At 40.9% G+C, this 21,026-nt stretch overlaps 1 protein-coding gene across 5 annotated transcripts in view; it reads left to right on the top strand.

Moving 5' to 3' along the window:
• MCTP2 (multiple C2 and transmembrane domain containing 2) overlaps window positions 1-21,026 on the top strand; it is a gene marked incomplete at both ends in the record, with an annotated part of 197,884 nt that overhangs the window by 9,677 nt on the left and 167,181 nt on the right. For all 5 annotated transcript variants that reach the window (XM_079699877.1, XM_079699876.1, XM_079699875.1 and 2 more), the window contains 2 exons: window positions 11,010-11,072; window positions 12,453-12,561. In XM_079699877.1, coding sequence (XP_079556003.1) covers window positions 11,010-11,072; window positions 12,453-12,561 — 172 coding nt within the window. The remainder of the gene's footprint in view (window positions 1-11,009; window positions 11,073-12,452; window positions 12,562-21,026) is intronic.

Genomic DNA, 21,026 nt, shown 5'->3' with positions numbered 1-21,026 from the left:
AATTTGTACATTGTAAATTACTAATGACAGCCCATAGACTCCTTATAAGAAGTTAATAGGAGTGTGTGTTCGTCAGTTATGAACTACTAAGCAAAGTAAAGGGGGTACTGTTAATCTTTTAAAGTATCTACTGCTAATAGTAATGAAAACAATTATGGAAGGTCAGTAAGGAAATATTACTGAATATGGTAAGAAAAGTTCATTATACCAAGGTTGCAAACATTTTCTGTAAAGGACCCAGTAATGAATAGGTCCATCTTTGTGAGCCATAGATCTCTCTCTGTGGTAACTACTCAACTCTGGTGTTGTAGCATGAAATTAGCCATAGAAATATATATAGATATGTACATAGGCAATGTATAAATGAATAGGTAGGGCTAGGTTTGAAAGTTCAAACTTTGTAAAAACAAGTGTTGGGCTTTACTTTGCTGGTGGATAGGTAGTGCATATATGTATACACACATGTGGACATACACACACCTGACTTATATCTTGTACAGTAGATAATATTCCAGGGTAATCACTTTAAGTGAACAATCTTGGAGGTGGGGAAAAATAAATGTGTATACCTTGATTGTATGATCAATAACCTCCTAAAAAGTTGTATAAAAATTGAATATGGAGGGTGGAGTCAACATGGCGGCATGGGAAGATGTGGAGTTCATGTCTCCCCACAACTAGGGTGCCTGCTGGATGCTGGTGGGACACCTTGATGCCCATGGAGATGGGAAGAACCCCCAAGGGAACCGGTCGGACATGGGGGTACTGAGGGGGGAGGAGAAGTGGAGGATGAACAGTACTGGCACCCCTGAGGGGTGGCTTAGATGGGGGAGGGTTTCCCATGCTTGGATGGACCCTTGGGGGCTCGGATCAGGGGGCAGTGCACTGAGCATTTCCCTTGCCTAATAGGCCTGGAAAGTCTACCTGGCTCTTAGGCTGAGTCCTATGCCCGCAGAGGCCCCCTCCAGGCCGCGTTGGTCCTGGGGGACTAGGAGGAAGGCCGGGGGAGAACAGGAGAAGCAGGCAGGAGGGGCCTTCCAGGACCAGAGGAGCAGGAGAGGAGTGGAGAGCATTTTCCCTACCCACTCAGACCCCAGAAGCCTGCTGGGCTCCCAGGTGGGGTCCCCCACCCTATGAGACCAGAGGCTGGGGCCCCTTCTGTTCCGTTGAGCCTAAGCCCCAGCCCCCACACCCCCCACGGCCATTTCCAGTCCTATGGGTCCTAAGCATAGGCCCCACTGGCTGCCCAAACCCTGTCTCTGCCTAGGCCTTACCCTCCACAGCCAAGGCCTTTTCTGCCTCCCCCCCCCCCTTTTTTTTTTCTTCTCCTCTATTTTACTATTGTGGTTCTGTTTTCCCTTCTGGTTGTTGTTTCATCTATATTTTTATTTTTATACTCTTTCTAACATACCTGTTAGTTTCCTAGTCTGATTTTAGTTTTTACTCTTTGTTACTGTTCTCCTTTTTTTTTCTCTTTTTTTTTTTTTTGCCACCCCACACAGCTTACAGAATCTTGGTTCACGAGGGAGGGGTTGGGCCGAAACTTGTGTGGTGGGAGCTCCAAATCTGAACCACTGGTTTAACAGAGAACCTCAGACCCCAGGGAATATTCATCAGAGTGAGGTCTCCCAGAGGTCATCATCTTGGCACCAAGAACCAGCTCTACCCAGCAACCTACAAGCTCCAGTGTCAGAAGCCTTAGGCCAAACACCCAGTAAGACAGGAACACAATCCCACCCATCAAAAAACAAACAAAAAAATAAGACAGCAAAAAAATATGTCACAAGTGAAGGAGCAAGGTAAAAATCTACAAGACCAAATAAATGAAGAAGAAATAGACAATCTACCTGAAAAATAATTCAGAGTAATGATAGTAAAGATGATCCAGAATCTTAGAAATAGAATGGAGGCAACGATTGAGAAAATACAAGAAATGTTTAATAAAGATCTAGAAGAACTAGAGAACAAACAAACAGAGATGAACAACACAATAACTGAAATGAAAAATATACTAGAAGGAATCAATAACAGAATAACTGAGGCAGAAGAATGAATAAGTGAGCTGGAAGACAAGATGGTGGAAATAACTGCCAAGGAGCAGAATAAAGAAAAAAGAAGGAAAAGAATTGAAGACAACCTCTGAGACCTCTGGGACAACACTAAATGCACCAACATTCAAATTATAGGGTCCCAGAAGAAGAAGAGAAAAAGAAAGGGTCTGAGAAAATATTTGAAGAGATTATAGTGTAAAACTTCCCCAACATGGGAAAGGAAATTGTCACCCAAGTCCAGGAAGCACAGAGAGTCCCGCACAGGATAAACCCTAGGAGAAACACACCAAGACACATATTAATCAAACTAACAAAAATTAAATTCAAAGAAAAAATATTAAAAGCAGCAGGAGAAAAACAAAAAATAGCATACAAATTTATCCCCATAAGGTTATCAGCTGAGTTTTCAGCAGAAACTCTGCAGGTCAGAAGGGAGTGGCAGGATATACTTAAACTGAGGAAAGAGAAAAACCTACAACCAAGATTACTCTACCCAGCAAGGACCTCATTCAGATTCGATGGAGAAATCAAAAGCTTTTCAGATAAGCAAAAGCTAAGAGAATTCAGCACCACCAAACTAGCTTTACAACAAATGCTAAAGAAACTTCTCTAGGCGAGAAACACAAGAGAAGAAAACAACCCACAAAAACAAACCCAAAACAAGTAAGAAAATGGTAATAGGAACATACATATCAATAATAACCTTGAATGTAAATGGATTAAACGCCCCAACCAAAAGACACAGACTGGCTGAATGGTTACAAAAACAAGACCCATATATATGCTCTATACAAGAGACCCACTTCAGACCTAGGGACACATACAGACTGAAAGTGAAGGGATGGGGAAAGATATACCATGTGAATGAAAATCAAAAGAAATCTGGAGTAGCAATACTTGTATCAGATAAAATAGACTTTAAAATAAAGACTGTTACAAGAGATAAGGAAGGCACTACATAATAATCAAGGGATCCATCCAAGAAGAAGATATAACAATTACGTACGTTTATGCACCCAACATAGGAGCACCTCAATACATAAGGCAAATGCTAACAACCATGAAAGGGGAAAACGACAGTAACACAATAATAGTAGGGGACTTTAACACTCCACTTACACAAATGGACAGATCATGCAAACAGAAAATAAATGAGAAAACACAAGCTTTAAATTACACAATAGACGTGACAGATTTAATTGATAATTTATAGAACATTCCACCCAAAAGGGGCAGAATACACTTTCTCCTCAAGTGCACGTGGAACATTCTCCAGGATAGGTCACATCTTGGGTCACAGCTCAAGCTTCGGAAAATTTAAGAAAATTGAAATCATATCAAGCATCTTTTTGGACCAGAGTGGAAATCAATTACAGGAAAAAAGAAACTGTAAAAAACACAAATACATGGAGGCTAAAGAGTGTGCTCCTAAATAACCAAGAGATCACTGAAGAAATTAAAAAATAAATAGAAACAAATGACAATGAAAACATGACAACCCAAAACCTATGGAACACAGCAAAAGCAGTTCTAAAAGGGAAGTTTATAGGAATTCAATCTCATGTCAAGAAATAAGAAAAATCTCAAATAAACAATCTAACACTACACCTAAAGCAACTAGAGAAAGAAGAAAAAAAAAAAAACCCAAAGTCAGTAGAAGGAAAGAAATCATAAAGATCAGATCAGAAATAAATGAAAAAGAAATGTAGGAAACAATAGCAAAGATCAATAAAACTGAAAGCTGGTTCTATGAGAAGATAAACAAAATTGATAAACTCTTAGCCAGACCCATCAAGGAAAAAAAGGGAGAGGACGCAAATCAAAAAAATTTGAAATGAAAAAGGAGAAAACACAACTGACACACAGAAATACAAAGGATTATAAGAGACTACTACAAACAACTATATGCCAATAAAATGGACAACCACGAAGAAATGGACAAATTCTTTGAAAGTTACAATTTTCCAAGATGGACCCAGGAAGAATTAGAAAATATAAACAGATGAATCACAAGTAATGAAATTGAAACTGTAATTAAAAATCTTCCAGCAAAGAAAAGTCCAGGACCAGATGGCTTCACAGGTGACTTCTATCAAATATTTAGAGAAGAGCTAACATCAGTCCTTCTCAAACTCTTCCAAAAAATTTCAGAGGGAGAAACATTCCCAAATTCATTATATGAAGCCACCATCACCCTGATACTAAAACCAGGAAAAGGTATCACAAAAAAAGAAAATTATAGACCAACATCACTGATGAGCATAGATGTAGAAATCCTCAACAAAATACTAGCAAACAGAATCCAACAACATATTAAAAGGATCATCCACAATGATCTAGTGGGATTTATCCCAGGGGTGCCAGGATTCTTCAGTATATGCAAAGCAATCAATGTGATATACCATATTAACAAATTAAGTAATAAAACCATATGATCATCTCAATACGTGCAGAAATAGCTTTTGACAAAATTCAACACCCATTTATGATAAAAACTCTCCAGAAAATGGGCATAGAGGGAACCTACTTCGACATAATAAATGCCATATATGACAAACCCACAGCAAACATCATACTCAATGGTGAAAAACTGAAAACATTTCCTCTAAGATCAGGAACAAGACAAGGATATCCACTCTCACCACTCTTATTCAACATAGTTTTGGAAGCCCTAGGCAAGGCAGTCAGAGAAGAAAAAGAAATAAAAGGAATACAAATCAGAAAAGAAGAAGGAAAACTGTCAGTGTTTGCAGATGACATGATACCATGCATAGAAAATCCTAAAGATGCCATCAGAAAACTGCTAGAACTAATCAATGAATTTGGTAAAGTTGCAGGTTACAAAATTAGTGCACAGAAATCTCTTGCATTCCTATACACTAACAACGAAAAATCAGAAGGAGAAATTAAGGAAACAATCCCATTTACCATTGCAACAAAAGGAATAAAATATCTAGGAATAAACCTACCTAAGGGGGCAAAAGACTTGTACTCAGAAAACTATAAAACACTGATGAAAGAAATCAAAGATGACAAACAGATGGAGAAATATACCATGCTGTTGGATTGGAAGAATCAATATTGTGAAGATGACTATACTACCCAAAGCAATCTATGGATTCAGTACAATCCCTATCAAACTTCCAATGGCATTCTTCACAGAATTAGAACAAAAAATTTTGCAATTCGTATGGAAACAAAAAAGACCCCGAATAGCCGAAGCAATCTTGAGAAAGAGAAATAGAGCTAGAGGAATCAGGCTCCCTGACTTCAAACTATACTACAAAGCTACAGTAATCAATACAGTGTGGTACTGGCACAAAAACAGAAGTATAGGTAAATGAGATAGGATAGAATGCCCAGAGATAAACCCACGCACATATGGACACCTAATTTACAACAAAGGAGGCAAGAACATACAATGGAGAAAAGACAGCCTCTTCAATAAGCGGTGCTGGGAAAACTGGATAGCTACATGTAAAAGAATTAAATTAGAACACTCCCTAACACCATACACAAAAATAAACTCAAAATGGATTAAAGACCTAAACGTAAGTCCAAACACAATAAAACTCTTAGAGGAAAACATAGGAAAAACAGTCTTTGACATAAACCACAGCAAGATCTTTTTTGACCCACCTCCTAGGGTAATGAAAATAAGAACAAAAATAAACAAATGGGACCTAATTAAACTTAAAAGCTTTTGCATAGCCAAGGAAACCATAAACAAGACAAAAGGACAACCCTCAGAATGGGAGAAAATATTTGCAAATGAAACAACTGACAAAGGATTACTCTCCAAAATATACAAACAGCTCATGGAGCTCAATGTCAAAAAAACAAACAACCCAATTACAAAATGGTCAGAAGACCTAAATAGACATTTCACCAAAGAAGACATACAGGTTGCCAAGAGGCACATGAGAAGATGCTCAACATCACTAATTATTAGAGAAATACAAATCAAAACTATGAGGAATCACCTCACACTGGTCAGAATGACCATTATCAGAAAATCTAGAAACAATAAATGCTGGAAAGGGTGTGGTGAAAAGGGAACCCTTTTGCACTGTTGTGGGAATGTAAATTGGTACAGCCACTATGGAGAACAGTATAGAGGTTCCTTAAGAAACTAAAAATAGAACTACCATATGACCCAGCAATCCCACTACTGGGCATATACCCTAAGAATGCCATAATTCAAAAAGAGACATGTGTCACAATGTTTATTGCAGCAGTATTTACAATAGCCAGGACATGGAAGCAACCTAAGTGTCCATTGACAGATGAATGGATAAAGAAGATGTGGCACATATATACAATGGAATATTACTCAGCCATAAAAAGAAACAAAATTGAGTTATTTGTAGTGAGGTGGATGGACCTAGAGACTCATACAGAGTGAAGTAAGTCAGAGAGAGAATAACAAATACCGTATGCTAATACATATATGTGGAATGCAAAAAAAATGGTTCTGATGAACCTAGGGGCAGGACAGGAATAAGGATGCAGACATAGAGAATGGACTTGAGGACACGGTGGGGGAGGTGGAAGCTGCGGCAAAGTGAGAGTAGCACTGACATATATACACTACCAAATGTAAAATAGATAGCTGGTGGGAAGCAGCCGCATAGCACAGGGAGATCAGCTCCATGCTTTGTGACCACCTAGAGGGGTGGGATAGGGAGGCTGGGAGGGAGGCTCAAGAGGGAGGGGATATGGGGATATATGTATACCTATGGCTGACTCACATTGTTGTATAACAGAAACTAACACAGCATTGTGAAACAATTATACTCCAATAAAGGTGTATTTAAAAAAATTTGAATACGAGTAAACTCAGCCATTTGGTAGACCTGAATTTTTCTGAACGGGCATTCTAATTTCGACCTCTGATTGTCATGTGAGTTGTTTTACTTCTATCACTGTATCCAAGCATCGCTTAATGGTCTGTCTAGCCATCTGATCCCCTTTGCTCCTTTTGCTGCTTCCTTTCCCCTGTAGATATTTGTGTCTGTGAGTATGCTCTTCCTGAGTATTCACATCCTTAGAAATAGATGAGGGTTAAGTAATTAACTAAATATGTATCGTATCATTTCAATATATATCATTTGGTATACTCATGTTCTTGAATAGAGTATTTCCCAAGGAAAATCTTAAGTGATCTTTTCAGCCAACTTGTTACTCTTATTTAGCTTTCCTGAATGTGGGTTTATGTCTTCTTCCAGTAAAGTTTAAACAGCCAGTGATTGTTTACATCACTTATTATTTAACTTCCTGTGAATTCTTCATGCTAAGATCCTTCAGACAGCCACGTGGGAGGTGATATTTGTACAAGATCACATTTAGTGTACACAAAAGAAAATGTTTTTTCACATCAGTGTCTTGTTCTTAAGATCCTTGGTGGCTAGAGGAGGTTTTTTTTTTTTTTTTTTAAATAATTGACCCATCCATTCTAATACCTCCTCATTTTAATACATTTGCAATCTTGTATGTATTACCTTGTATGTATTTACATACCTTCCCATGAATTTCACCTTAGCAAGGTAAAATGGAAATAGCAATGTAAATTTGCTGTCATTAAACACACACACACACACACACACACACACACACACACACACAATCCCACTTATCTAAAAGGTAACAGTGAGAGATGACTAGCCTCATGCCAACATGTTACTGCTGAGTTTCTGAATGTTTGTATATAATTAGAGAGTTTTGTCATATTAAGACTTCTCAGCATTGATGATATTCAAGATTATTTGTCTTTTCCTGAGTACGTCCTTGGAAACATTTGTTTAAAATGGTTAAAACCAGTGCTTACTGGATAAACAAACTATGGTACACTCATAATGATGGAATACTATTCAGTAATTTAAAAAAAAAAGAACTATTTATACAGATGCCAACTTGAATGGATTTCAAAGGCATTGGGCCAAGTGAAAGATGTCAGCTAGTGTCAAGTTTGCATGTATTCCATTTATATGACATTATGGAAAAAGATGAAGCTATAGGATGAGGACAGGTCAATGACTGCCATGGATTGGGGTGAGGGAACAATGTGATAACAGTAAGATTGCATGCAGGAGTTTTTTGGGGGAACTGTTTTATGTCCCAATAGTGGTGGTAGTTACACAAATATATACATGTGTAAAAAAGTCATCGCATTGTACACACATGTAAAAAGTCAATTTCACTGTGTGTTAACTTTTTTAAAGTAAAATTTAAAAAAGAAAAATTAGAGTGCTTGATTTTGCTTGTTGAGAACATCAAAAAAAAAAAATCTTCTCATGATGATGGATACCAGGGATTCCTGTAAGAAAAATAGTAATTGGACTTTTTTAATGAAAAATTCAGTGATGTAGTTACTAGGTTAACAAAGAAGCTGAAAATAATGCAACTTCTCAGTGAATAATACCTTCAGTTCCATGCAGAGTGTCGGGAATACTCAAAGTTATGTGTCCCCCAGCAGCTGTAACCTGGTACTCCTGTACTTCTGTAGCCTTTCCTGTCTTCTTTATGGTGATCACTTTCCTTCCTTGGTGTGTATATACTGCATGTGACAGTTATGGCGGCTGTGGGAACCATAACTTTAAGTTCTGTGACTTCTGTGAGTAAAACGAGCCATAATGTTGAATTAATGTCATTCTTCACATTTAATTTCCACATTGTTCTAAGTGGAAGACTTATTGAGTATTTGAATAAAAGCTCCGTGTTCATTTTTGATTGTGTGTAAATGATGGTGGTGATGTGGGCTCATTTTGTCACTGAATGACAGGGAGGCTCCCTTGGGAGAGTGTGTATGGTGTGTTGGTCTGAGGAGTGATGGTTTTTAAGAAACATTCACTCTTTTTGACAGAAGAAGGTGACAGTAGAAGATACGGGACCACGCACTTTAAACAGGAATTCTGATCCCAGCACTGGCAGTTTTACAGAACTGCCTTCGAACAGGATTGGTTAAGTGGAGCGTTGATTCGTTTCATAAAACTGGAGACACTAACGGGGTGATCAGGCTACAGAGGATCAGACAGCAGATGTTACTTGTTGGTTCTGCACATGAAGACCTGATTGGAGTATTTTGGGTTTTGCAAATCAGGCAGAAGAGGAATCGCTGAGCTTCCAGGAGATAATCATGAGGAGAGTAATAGTATAAAAGGCATGAGGAGAAATCTTTTGAAATTGGGAGAGTTGAGTAAAATTTGATCGTCGTCATAGAGTGGTCTTCAGGCCATCCTGTCCCACTCCCCCGGGTGTCATTTTACACATAACACAAGTAGGAGGTACCGACCGGGAAACGGACAGGAAGATGACCAACAGAGGCCCAGCTGCCTCCTTCCTTGTCTGCTGTCAGGTCGAGCCCACATTGAGAGTGAGGGCTCTTTGCCCAGCTGGGCAGTGGTAATACTTCCAGAGCCAGGGGGGCACCAGTGACTGAAGTGCTGGGGTCCTTAGAGAAAGGTCCAAGTGTCTGAAATCACCCTGGGTCCTGTGTGAATTTGAATTGAATGAAATGTATTCACAGTAAAGGGACATTCGAGCTGGGACTGGGAGAAAGGGGCAGATGTGATGGGAGAAGCACAGATGCAAACAACTGTAGGGCTTCTCTGCTCCCCGGTGAGGGCTTGGGAGGCTCCACGCTGACTTGTGATCAGGGCTCGTTTCTGCCTCGCTGCAGCATTTCTTGGTGTCACTGCATGCAGAGGTGGTAGACCAGAGAGCCCTGTTTGTTTTCAGCCCTTTGTCAGCCCTCTTAGGGCCTGAAGAAATGCCCTATTGTTGTAGAATCCAGGTTCTGTTGCTGCCTGAACTCCACTTGATAGAGAGACAGGGAGAGAGAGAGACAGAGAGAGAATGTCTTGGAAGGCATCCTGCCTTCCATCCAGGCAGGATCTCTGAATTGTGCCAGAATCTCCCTGATCTTTGCTGTGGGTGGGAAGGACCAATGACCATAGTGCATCTGGTCCCCATCTTCACCCCCTCAAAGCTTCATAGTCATCTAAGCAATCTCCGCAGGCCTGCTCCCTGTATCTAAGTTTACCCATAACTTCAGTTACTCAGCCTTGTTTGGAGGGAGAAATCTCATGTTTTCCCACAGGAAAGCAGCCCTGGCTAATGTGTCCGACAAACGGGAACATCCCTAAAATGCTGGGAGGCCTTTTGCTCCTTTCCCTTCCACTCTGCCTTTCCATGCAGGTAGCTATCCTCACATCTAACCCAGAACCTTCATAAAATCCCAGAGCTCCTCTGGACCCCACTTGGGTGCATATAAAACCTGATAGAATGCAAATGTTTACTGCGTCCCATACTAACTGCTGAACCACACTCACTTCATTGCCTGGTGGCATCATTTCCTAGGTTGTCAGAGGCATATTTAAGTAGGAAACAGACACCTCCCAGTCTGAGATCATTTGTTGAGAATTTGCATTTCCTTACTCTTTGGTTGGTTCTTGTACAGTTGCTAGACCCATGAGGTTATGGTTGGAGGAAGGTCTTTGTGGTCACATTTGAAATGTGTCCTACTAGACTGATAAACTCGGGTCTCTGGTACCTGATAGCCCTTTTCTCTTTGATGGCTGGGGGACCAGGCAGGTCCTCGATGGAGGGACCTGGCAGCATGGCCCTGCTGCTCCCACTGCCTCCCCTGGGGCAAAGTTGCTGGCACGCTAATGACTTGGATGAACTACGGATGCCTCAGTGGCCCTTCAGGAGAGCAGAATCGGCCTTATCCACATGCTGATCAATGACTAAGAGGGCAGAGGCTGCAGCCAGATGGACTCCAGTGAGTCAACCTTTTACTGCCAAGACTTGCCACACACTCCTGCATTTAACTATGCATTTGACTATGCAAATGGCAGCTTCAAAGGGAAACACCCGATACAAGGATATCCTTGTAGGTTGATATTCTTTTGGTTTTATAAAAGCAGGGTTATTATTATTTTTTCTTCTTGTTTACAGAAGCTCTGTGGAAGTGGTGATCTGAATGCCTCTCTGACATCCCAACGTTTCGAAGAGCAATCTGTAAGTGGCATTCCTTAAACACAAACAAACACTAAAGTAAATGCTATAAATATTTCTTATCAAATGTTTGGATCTTTGCCTCTTTTATTTCTAAAGGTTGCTGAACTGTTACCACCCACAAAGACAGGCCTTGCAAATTGTGGCTGGAAAAGATGAATTCAGTGTCTATTGATTTGTCAGAGTGGGATAGATTCTTCTAAAAATACAGAGCCATGAAATTGAGTGAGATGGTACAGGAGACAAAGCCATTTTGAAGTGCTTTGAAACGTGGACCGAGAAACTTTCAAAAGAACGCTGTCGAGAGTGACTTAGCCACAGATCGATTCATTGAAATTCAAATAAGTGAACAATAAATTATTTTAGTTGTACTTTTTCTCTCAAAAGACACAAATTTGCTCTTTTCAAAACTTGAATTGGATTCGTTTAAGAAATATTCAGAAACCAAATTTGATGTTGTGGCTTGTAGGAGTTGATGCATTCCTGGAGAGGAAAGTGAACTTGGTGGGAGGTGAGACTGTGTGGGTAAGTGTAGGAAACACTATAATGGGGACCAGGGAGTGAAAGAAAAATATGCCACAGGCAGGAGAGCAGAGAGGAAGTGTCTCCCATATGGACCCAGGGGTGGGGCACATGTTGGCTGGACATGGATCAGTAGGTGATCAGCTGAGTAGTCGTGAATGGGAATGTTTTTATTATATGTGAAGTAGGTGTACCTGAACTGATGGAGGTTGGTGGGGTGAGGAGAGAAGAGGAGGGAGAGACATCACACATCCGAGCTGAGAGGTGTGGACCAGGGTCGTGGGAACCCGCCCCATAGCTGGACTTCTGCATGCTATGTCCTCTCTGGGTTCTCCACTGGGAGCTGTAGGATAAGGATCCTGCAGGGCATGGGTGAGTTTAGGGGGATGTCAGATGTCGGCATGCAACTTACCTGCTTCTTCTTGGGAAGTTAATACTGTGAAGCTATTGTCACGATTTCTCATAGAATCCCACTGGGGAGAAGGATAAAGAACAGTGTAACCGGGCTTCCCTGGTGGCGCAGTGGTTGAGAGTCCGCCTGCTGATGCAGGGGACACGGGTTCGTGCCCCAGTCTGGGAAGATCCCACATGCCGCGGAGTGGCTGGGCCCGTGAGCCATGGCCGCTGAGCCTGCACGTCCGGAGCCTGTGCTCCGCAATGTGAGAGGCCGCAACAGTGAGAGGCCCGCGAATGAAAGAACAGTGTAACCATGTCATCGGCATGGGTGGGTGGGAGTGGAGGATGACGCTCACAGATTTGCCATTACAGTGATCATCTTTTTTCCTTAAATGAAGAGTGTTTCCGACATTCTGTTTCTTGGGCCTAAGACAACTGACTTCAATGGCTTCTCCATCTGTGCAGACTCTCGGGGAAGCCGGCGACGGCTTGAGTAACCTGCCCAGCCCTTTCGCCTACCTCCTCACCATCCACCTGAAGGAAGGCCGGAACCTGGTGGTCCGGGATCGCTGTGGTAAGGCCTGGCTCTGGGTGCCCTTGGTATCCTGCAGACCTCTTTCTCTCAACCCTCTTGTCAACCTTGCTAGTCACATTTTTCCATCTCAGCATGGCTGGTGCTAGACTGGAGCTCAAATCTAAGCTTCTCCAGGTATCAAGGTATTTGCATTGAGTTATTGAAACACATGGAATCTTACTGTCCTTTTTTTATGATTAATAATAATAATCAAATATTGATGATCGCCTAAAGTTATTGTAGAATGAAATAAGATCGCTGTAAGTGCTTTATGGCTGGCATATAACAACTGCTAAAGAAAAAGTTTCCGTGATCCTAGTTTAATTAATCCATGAGAAATATGTAAATACATTCTTGATCTGAGTTAGCAAACAAACGCATAGATGGAAATGCCCTTTGAACCACTCTCCTTCCTGCCCTGAAATCCCACTGGGCTCCCCTCCCTCTGGATAACATCTGTTATGATGTTATAACATATGTGATTGATTTGTTCACCTTTGCTACCTCTTTCTGTGCATTTATACACACATATATTTCTTAATTAAAGTGATATTTTAATATCGTTATTCTGCAGTATTATTCTGCATATTCCATATTCTGCACTAAGTTTTTTTAAACTTTACAATATGAATTAAAGATTTTCCATGCTTTTCCATGTAACTATATCTCCCTTCTTTTAAATACTAATAGTATTCCATAGTATGTTGTGTTAAATATCTGTTTCTCTGCTGATGATAGTTTTTTCTTACTTTCTCAGCCATATAAATGATGCTGTAATAAACATCCTGTGTATGGCTCCATACACAGATAAGAATATATCTTAGATTAAAAATAGTGTATGTTTAAGAGCAGACAGCGGAGCCAGACTGCCTGGGCTCAAACCTTGTTTTTTCCATTTATTGCTATTTGATTTAAGAAATGCTCCTGGACCCCACTATGACTTAGGTTCCCCATCTGTAAAACAAGAACATTAGTATTGACCTACCTTATAGGCTTTTAGGAGGATTGAAGGTAGTGACTTAAAACTTTGTTGGGCTTCTAGCACTTAATAAAAGTTAACTGTTATGAGCAGCTCAGGGCAGAACCTAGAAATGCAATTACAGGATCCTGAAGATGTACATTTTCAAATGTAAGAGATACTGGTACACGGGCCCCTAAAAGGTACAGAGTATGTCCTCTCCTACACTATGGTTATGTGTTCCCTACCTTGTCACCATCGAATATTTCCTTTTATCACTCTGCTTAGTTTTTGGCAATCTTCTAGGTCAAGTGTCCACATGTTTTAAGTTGTGCTTTGTGGATTATGATGGTGATGAACATGGCCCTTTGTAGTTCCTCTCCTGTGAATGGCTCTCTGTATCCTTTGCCCAGTTTTCCATTGAGCTTTTCCTTCTAAATTTTTGTGAGTCTTTAAAATTTTCAGCATTCATTTGTTGGTTGGGTGTTGCAATTTTTCTTCTCCAGTCTATTGTTTACCCCTCATTTTTATGGCCTCTTTTGTCCTTCAGAGGTTTTACATCTCATTACAGGTAAATATATCTGTTTTTCCTTTGTTGTCTCTTTTCATTTATTTCTTTTAGTAGGTGGGACCTTTTTATTCTAAAGAATTTTGTGTCTTTCTCCAGGTCTTTGCCAGTCTGTCCTGGTAGTTCCTTTCTACTTTGTTTTGGAAAAAACTGTGAAACAGAGGATGGGTCTCCCTTCCATTTGTCTTCTGTGTCTCTTACTTTTTCTTCCTCATTCTTGCCATTACTTTTTTTTTTTTTTTCAGGAAGAATTCCTCAGCCGGGCCTTCCAGCTCACTGTTTTCTCGGCAGTTGTGATGACCATTGTGATATTCTGTTCATCTTTTGAGTTGGCATTTTTTTTTTCATTTTTAGAACAGTCTATTTCATGCATGAGATGTTGCTGTCAGCTTTGAGAGCATTAAGTATACATTGAAAATCTCCTGTTTGGTGCTTTCTCCCTTGGATATCCTTGGGTTGTGTTTTCCGCACCTCTTTTTATTTGTGTGTCCCTGTTGCCATCTATGGATGCTGTTTTTGCTTACTGTGTCCTGACTTCACTGAGCATGAGCAGGGTTGGGACATGCAGCCAGACAGGGAGAGCCAGTCGTTCAGGCCGGCTCCTGGTGATGCCCCGTTATGGAAAACCTTCCTCAATGGCTTCCTGCCCACTCTCACTTTTCCTGCTTGCAAGTGCCTTTGCTAGTCACTGCTTGGCACCAAAGGGACAGGGCAGTGCTGGGCCATCCAGCTGCTCTATGTGTGCTGTGCCAACCAGTCACCATGGTACTTGCTCAGGCCATCTTCTGCTTCCTGTATCCACTGCCTCCAAGCTGGAGCATCCCTGGTTCACCTGCCTTCCTATCCTCTTGGCCCACATCTGCCCCTGAAACTTTTTCTGCTGTGACTTTCTACTGCTCCTGTTTTGGACTGTGGGTTCTTCCATCAGTCTGATCTCACCAACTTCCATCTTTTAGATCTGCATATACCCACTTTTTAAAAACAAAATTACTATCTTTCTTTTTTCTGTCTCTTTCTCTTTCTCTCTCTCTCTCTCTGTCTTTTCGTAATTTCTCAGGATTTCAAAATGGTGAACAAATTTCACTTTCTACTTGTTGGTAAATAGTGTTTTCTGTCAAAGTTATAATTTCTTATCCATCGGTTGTGCGACTTCTTGTGTACTGTCACTGTGTACTATTATTATAAATGTCTGCATCTTAATAGATAGCTCTCTTAAGGTTATTTTGAATGATTTGGGGCAGATAGCATTTTGTACCTGAAATCACATCTGAGGGACACGATCATAAACTAGAGTGAGGTGCCTGCCCACAAATATCCTGACTCTTGCTCAGAACCTGCAGTGTCCAGTGGATGCTTCTGTCAAATGATGATCATTATGGAGCTCGATTTGGGACAGTTTATCTGGAGATTGGAAGTGTGTTCCACAGAGAGCGCATTTAACTTTACTGGAAAGAAAGTGCTCTAAACCTTTAAAATAACTGTCCTGTTGTAAATTTTTGGAAAGCTCCAATATAGTATGTAACTTCGGGGCTGTGCCCAGGCCTTGGACCTCTTCCAGGGCCAGCTGCCCCTTTTCCAGTTTTGCCATCAGTTCTGATTATTTATCCCTAATTGATGTGCGTGATCTGGCCACACCACCCTTGATATATCACACCAGTACACTTACAACAGATACTCAGGAGACAGTCAGTAAACTTGGCAGATGACGGGAGGAGCCATTGCCTACATCAGAAAATGACCAAAGCAATAGGGTTTTTGTGTGCCTACTCCACACCTCACTGCTTCAGGGCCAAAGGAGAGACTGTAATCTGTGCTCTAATCCCATCAATAGCATCTCTATCTTCATAGTTTCATCAGAGTTAAGCATCATATGACAATTTGGCTTTATCTTGTGTCAACCTAATATAATCCAAGGATAAATACCTAGTAAGGAATCTAGATCATAACCTGTTTTAGCACCTATATCTTTTATAACCAGTAACATTGTTCCTGTCTCTTTTATTTATTGGGAAGATTAATCATTATCTACTAAGAAAACATCCCCCTCTCAGCAAGAGCTTCTTCTAGACTTTGCAGTGTGGTGTGCCTTCCTTACTGTGACTGTGTTCATGACTGCTTGATTTTCACAAGTATTAGGGTAGTGATCAGGGCATGTTTGGTGCCCACTGCTGATCTGTGCAGGGATCATAGTCACTGCCTCCTGTGCTTGCCTCCTTTGCCCCGGACTGACATGGCTTATTGCTATGCCAATATTTTCTATGGAGCCCAGCCCAACCTCAGAATTTTATCCAGCACAGTCCTTTTGGCCAGTAGTTCTCAAATTTGAGTGAGCATCAGAACAACCTAGAGGGCTTATGAAAATACACATTGCCTACCCCCAGAGGTTCTGATTCCGTAGGTCTGGGGTGTGGCCCGAGAACTTATATTTCTGACAAGTTCCCAAGTGATCACGATGCAGCTGGTCCAGGAACCACCTTGTGAGGACCACTGCTCTAGACACTGGGTGGTAGCACTTGAGCAGAAACACGTGCTTCTCCTGGTAGGGAGAGTTTCAATTCCCGATTAGACACAGCATTTTCTTTTCTTGGGGCTGGACCTCATTATGCTTTTGCACTCTTACTCAGTTTGTAGTCTCTGAACATAATTTAACTTGGTATTCACCTCATTAACATAATTAGGTACAGAGAACGGTGTGATGTGCCAAATATAAAAGGACTTGTGAATTATCTATGAATTTACACTATGCTGTATCACATGTTCTCCGATTCTCTGGATATAGGATCGATAGCCGATAGTTTCAGTACTAAATATCCTTCAAGATCTATTCAAATGGCATTTCTATCTAGTCTTTTATGTTTTTCACAGACATAAGCTCCCTGTCATCTCGGTCCTATGAAAATTTTACCTCTATAAACCATACACCTTTACCCTCAGTTGGATAAATGCCTGGCCCTCCCTGTTACTATTAGTGCTATATTAGCTGGGTAACCGTTTTATTCATCTTCGTATGCCATACTGGAGGTTTATACATAGAGTGCTTTTAATACATTTTAGTTCTTCATTAGGGAAATCCAACTTAAGTGCTGGACTTAAAGACAAGGAGTATTAAAGACTATCGTGAAAGGGAAAACATCTTCCCAGGAGGGAACAGTTCCTTCACTCACACCTTGACTCTGCAAGCGTTTATTCAGTCCCTTCAGTGAGATGAGCATCACACTGGTACTCGACTGGGACCTAGTGATAGAGTCCAGAAAAAAAGACTTACCTACAAGCAACCCCATTTAACAGAAGTCGTAATTCAGGTGATTGAAGTACAGAGACGAAGTGACTTGACCAGGGACTTTCAGGGAGGCAGTGACTGAGGCAGGACTCACCAGAATGATTGGTTCTGGGGGACAAGAAGAGGAATGAGACATTACCATCTACTTCTTGGCTTGTGATTTCTGATGGCGACTCACTCACTCTCAAGTGGAATTTACCGATCTGCAAAATGGGCATGATGTAGCTTGCCTTATAATGTAGTTGTAAGAACTGAAAAAAAGAAAGTGTATATAACATAGTGCCATACATAGAGAAAATAGTCAATAAATGATAGTGTGTCTGTCATGGTAATTAATGAATAATGATAATGAACTTGGCCCATGATCCTGACTCCCGTTGCAGAGCTGGTTCCTGTGATCCGTGTCAGCTTTCCCATCAGTGACCTTGGACACTTGGCTGTTAGTTTGGGTTAATTTGTCAGTACCCTTGTGCTCTCTCTTTATGCCCCGTCTTCAGCATAGGAGTTGATTTATGTTCTATTTTACATATATTCAATCATGTATTTTATATTTGTCTAAAATATAATCAATTTGACCAAATATTGATTTCACTTATGACAGGGACGCCTTCAAAGTGTTGTTGAAATGTGTTGTACCCTTGACTACAGAGGACCTGCTCCAGGATACTTAACCCAATTGTGCCATCACACTTTGTGAATTTTTAGGGAGAAAAAAATTTTTTTGATGAATCATTCTCTGGTGAGGGAAGAGGTCAGCATTTTCTTTGGATTATTACATAATCATTGCTGCGTAGGTAACATTCCATATAGAACATGGGTTGGCAAACCTTTTCTGTACAGGGACAGAAATGAATATTTTAGAGTTTATGGGGCATAGGTCCATAAACTTAGTGACAGCTACTCTGCTGGTCTAGTGACCAAACAGCCATAGATAATATGTAAACCAGTGGACATGACCATGCTCCAGTACAACTTTATTTGTAAAAACAGGCACGAGGCTGGATTTTACCCATGTCCAAAATTTGCTGACCTCAGTCTAGAATAGACTAGATCTGATTTTGGATTTTCTCTTGGAGAAGCTGCTTTTTAGAGTAGCCAAGTACATCTTTATTTAAAATAAGGAGGTATAAGCTAATGAGGAAGTGATCAAGTTGTGAAGCTTATGTTTTCAAATGAAGTATCTGGAAAACATCTCAGTAATGTGACATAAAATAATGCAGAAAAATCTAGAGATGTTGGGTAGTAAAAAGTCTTTTTTTTCCCCCTGTATTTTCACTGGGCAGTAAAGTGAAAAGTCATCATATCTCTCTCAGGAAAAGATGTTTCTGACATACCTAAAGAAAGGATGTTCAAAGGCCCTTATAGGGTTTGTGATTGAGGACTGGAAACTTTGTCACTTGGCCCATCCAGAAAGAAGGAGGAGAGCCTCTCAGAAACAGGGATCCCCCCAACTTCTCACAGGGTTATGAATCCATCAGCCAGGGGCTGGACGATGGCCTTCCCTGCTGTAAAGAGTTCTGTGAACATTTTATTTAAATCTCTCACTTCTCTGGCTCAAACACAGGGCTGGTTTGTTAAGTAGACTATCAAGTTGTGATTTTGAGATTTTCTGGGAGATTTGGTGAAGTTTGTTATACTAGAAAGTTGCTAATTCTAAACGATGTACAGGTTTAGCAATGGTGTCAGGAACGTACTGTTATGTAGTCGCCACCCAGAGCATCCCAGGGTCTTTAGCTGTCAACTCTGCTATCCCTTGTACAGAATAGATAGATAGGGGTGTGTGTGTGTGTGTGTGTGTATGTGTGTGTGTGTGTGTGTGTGTACACTGAGTAAACCCAGCAAAACCCACAGCTCATGAAAAAGAACTGGAGTTAGTGAGTGACTAAGCAATAACTCACCTCGCTGTCATGAACATGCCTGTCCATCTATGGGTCACTGTGGATGTAAGACCAGCATCGTGCAGCGCTGAGAGATTTTGATGAGGTCCCTCTGGAAGTGTGGCCACATTGAGAAGATTGCCTCTTACAGGTCATTTTCCAGTTCCTCAGGAATTTCTCTTCGATTCCCTGGCATGTAGTCCTTCAGCTTTGACTAGACTTGACCCACTGTTGGAGAGTTCTGTGCTAATTAAACAGCCTCTTTTTTTTTTTTTTTTCCTTTGCTGGGCCACTTGGGTTGCTCCAGTGGTCTTTCTAGGAATGAGCCTTACTTGGATGCTGTAAAATGCCCAGGCATTTCCTGAAGCCCATCTTCCAAGCCATCTCTAGGAGAAAACCTGAGCCCTCCCTGTCTCTCTGCTCTGTCCCGGTTATTCCCTGTTGCCTGTCTGCTGGTCACACCTTCCCTCCTTTTCTGTCACCTAATTTTCCTTTGCTCTATCTTTCCACTCCTCTCCCTCATCCCAGCTTCTTCCTTTTACTCCTTTATATTTCCCGTTTCCTTCCCACTTTTTTTCTGGGAGGTTCTACAGACTGTATTGTTTTTGACCAAACCAGACACCTGTATTAAGTTCTCCGTCTGAGCCATTGTCCAGTTAACTCTTGGGGGTCCATAATTTTGAGATTGGTAAAGCATAAGGAACGTGGTAGGACCAATTCATTTTATTTTATTTTATTTTATTTATTTACATCTTTATTGGAGTATAATTGCTTTACAATGGTGTGTTAGTTTCTGCTTTATAACAAAGTGAATCAGTTATACATATACATATGTTCCCATATCTCTTCCCTCTTGCATCTCCCTCCCTCCCACCCTTCCTATCCCACCCCTCTAGGTGGTCACAAAGCACCGAGCTGATCTCCCTGTGCCATGCGGCTGCTTCCCACTAGCTACCTATTTTATGTTTTGTAGTGTATATATGTCCATGCCACTCTCTCACTTTGTCACAGCTTACCCTTCCCCCTCCCCATGTCCTCAAGTCCATTCTCTAGTAGGTCTGTGTCTTTATTCCTGTCTTACCCCTAGGTTCTTCATGACATTTTTTTTTCTTAGATTCCATATGTATGTGTTAGCATATGGTATTTGTCTTTCTATTTCTGACTTACTTCACTCTGTATGACAGACTCTAGGTCCATCCACCTCACTACAAATAACTCAATGTCGTTTCTTTTTATGGCTGAGCAATATTCCATTGTATACATGTGCCACATCTTCTTTATCCATTCATCCAATGATGGACACTTAGGTTGCTTTCATCTCCTGGCTATTGTAAATAGAGCTGCAATGAACATTTTGGTACATGACTCTTTTTGAATTAAATGGGAGAAAATATTTGCAAATGAAGCAACTGACAAAAGATTAATCTCCAAAATTTACAAGCAGCTCATACAGCTCAATAACAAAAAAAGGACCAATTCATTTTAAGTCTAACTGCTTCACAGTTTGGTTGACATATAGAGAGTGTTGAACCCTGGCTCAGTGTCCCATGAAAGGGAATGTGGCCAAGAAAATATTTTGGTGTCCTCGAACTGGTATTGCTAATGCCAGCAGCCCTGTTTTCTAGGCCTGGCATGAGCACCATGTGACATGGGCAGGCCTCTTGTCTTGGAAAAAACGCTCCACTCCAAGCTTAAATCCTGGAGCATTAATTCCTGGAAAACAATGGCCCTTTCATTGAAACCCTGTGTTTTCCCTTGATGTGAAGGGTAGTTGCATAGTGT

Source organism: Hyperoodon ampullatus (genome assembly GCF_949752795.1).
Source record: "Hyperoodon ampullatus genome assembly, chromosome: 3".
NCBI classification, from domain to species: Eukaryota; Metazoa; Chordata; class Mammalia; order Artiodactyla; family Ziphiidae; genus Hyperoodon; species Hyperoodon ampullatus.
This window is presented reverse-complemented; position numbering and strand designations above follow the sequence as displayed.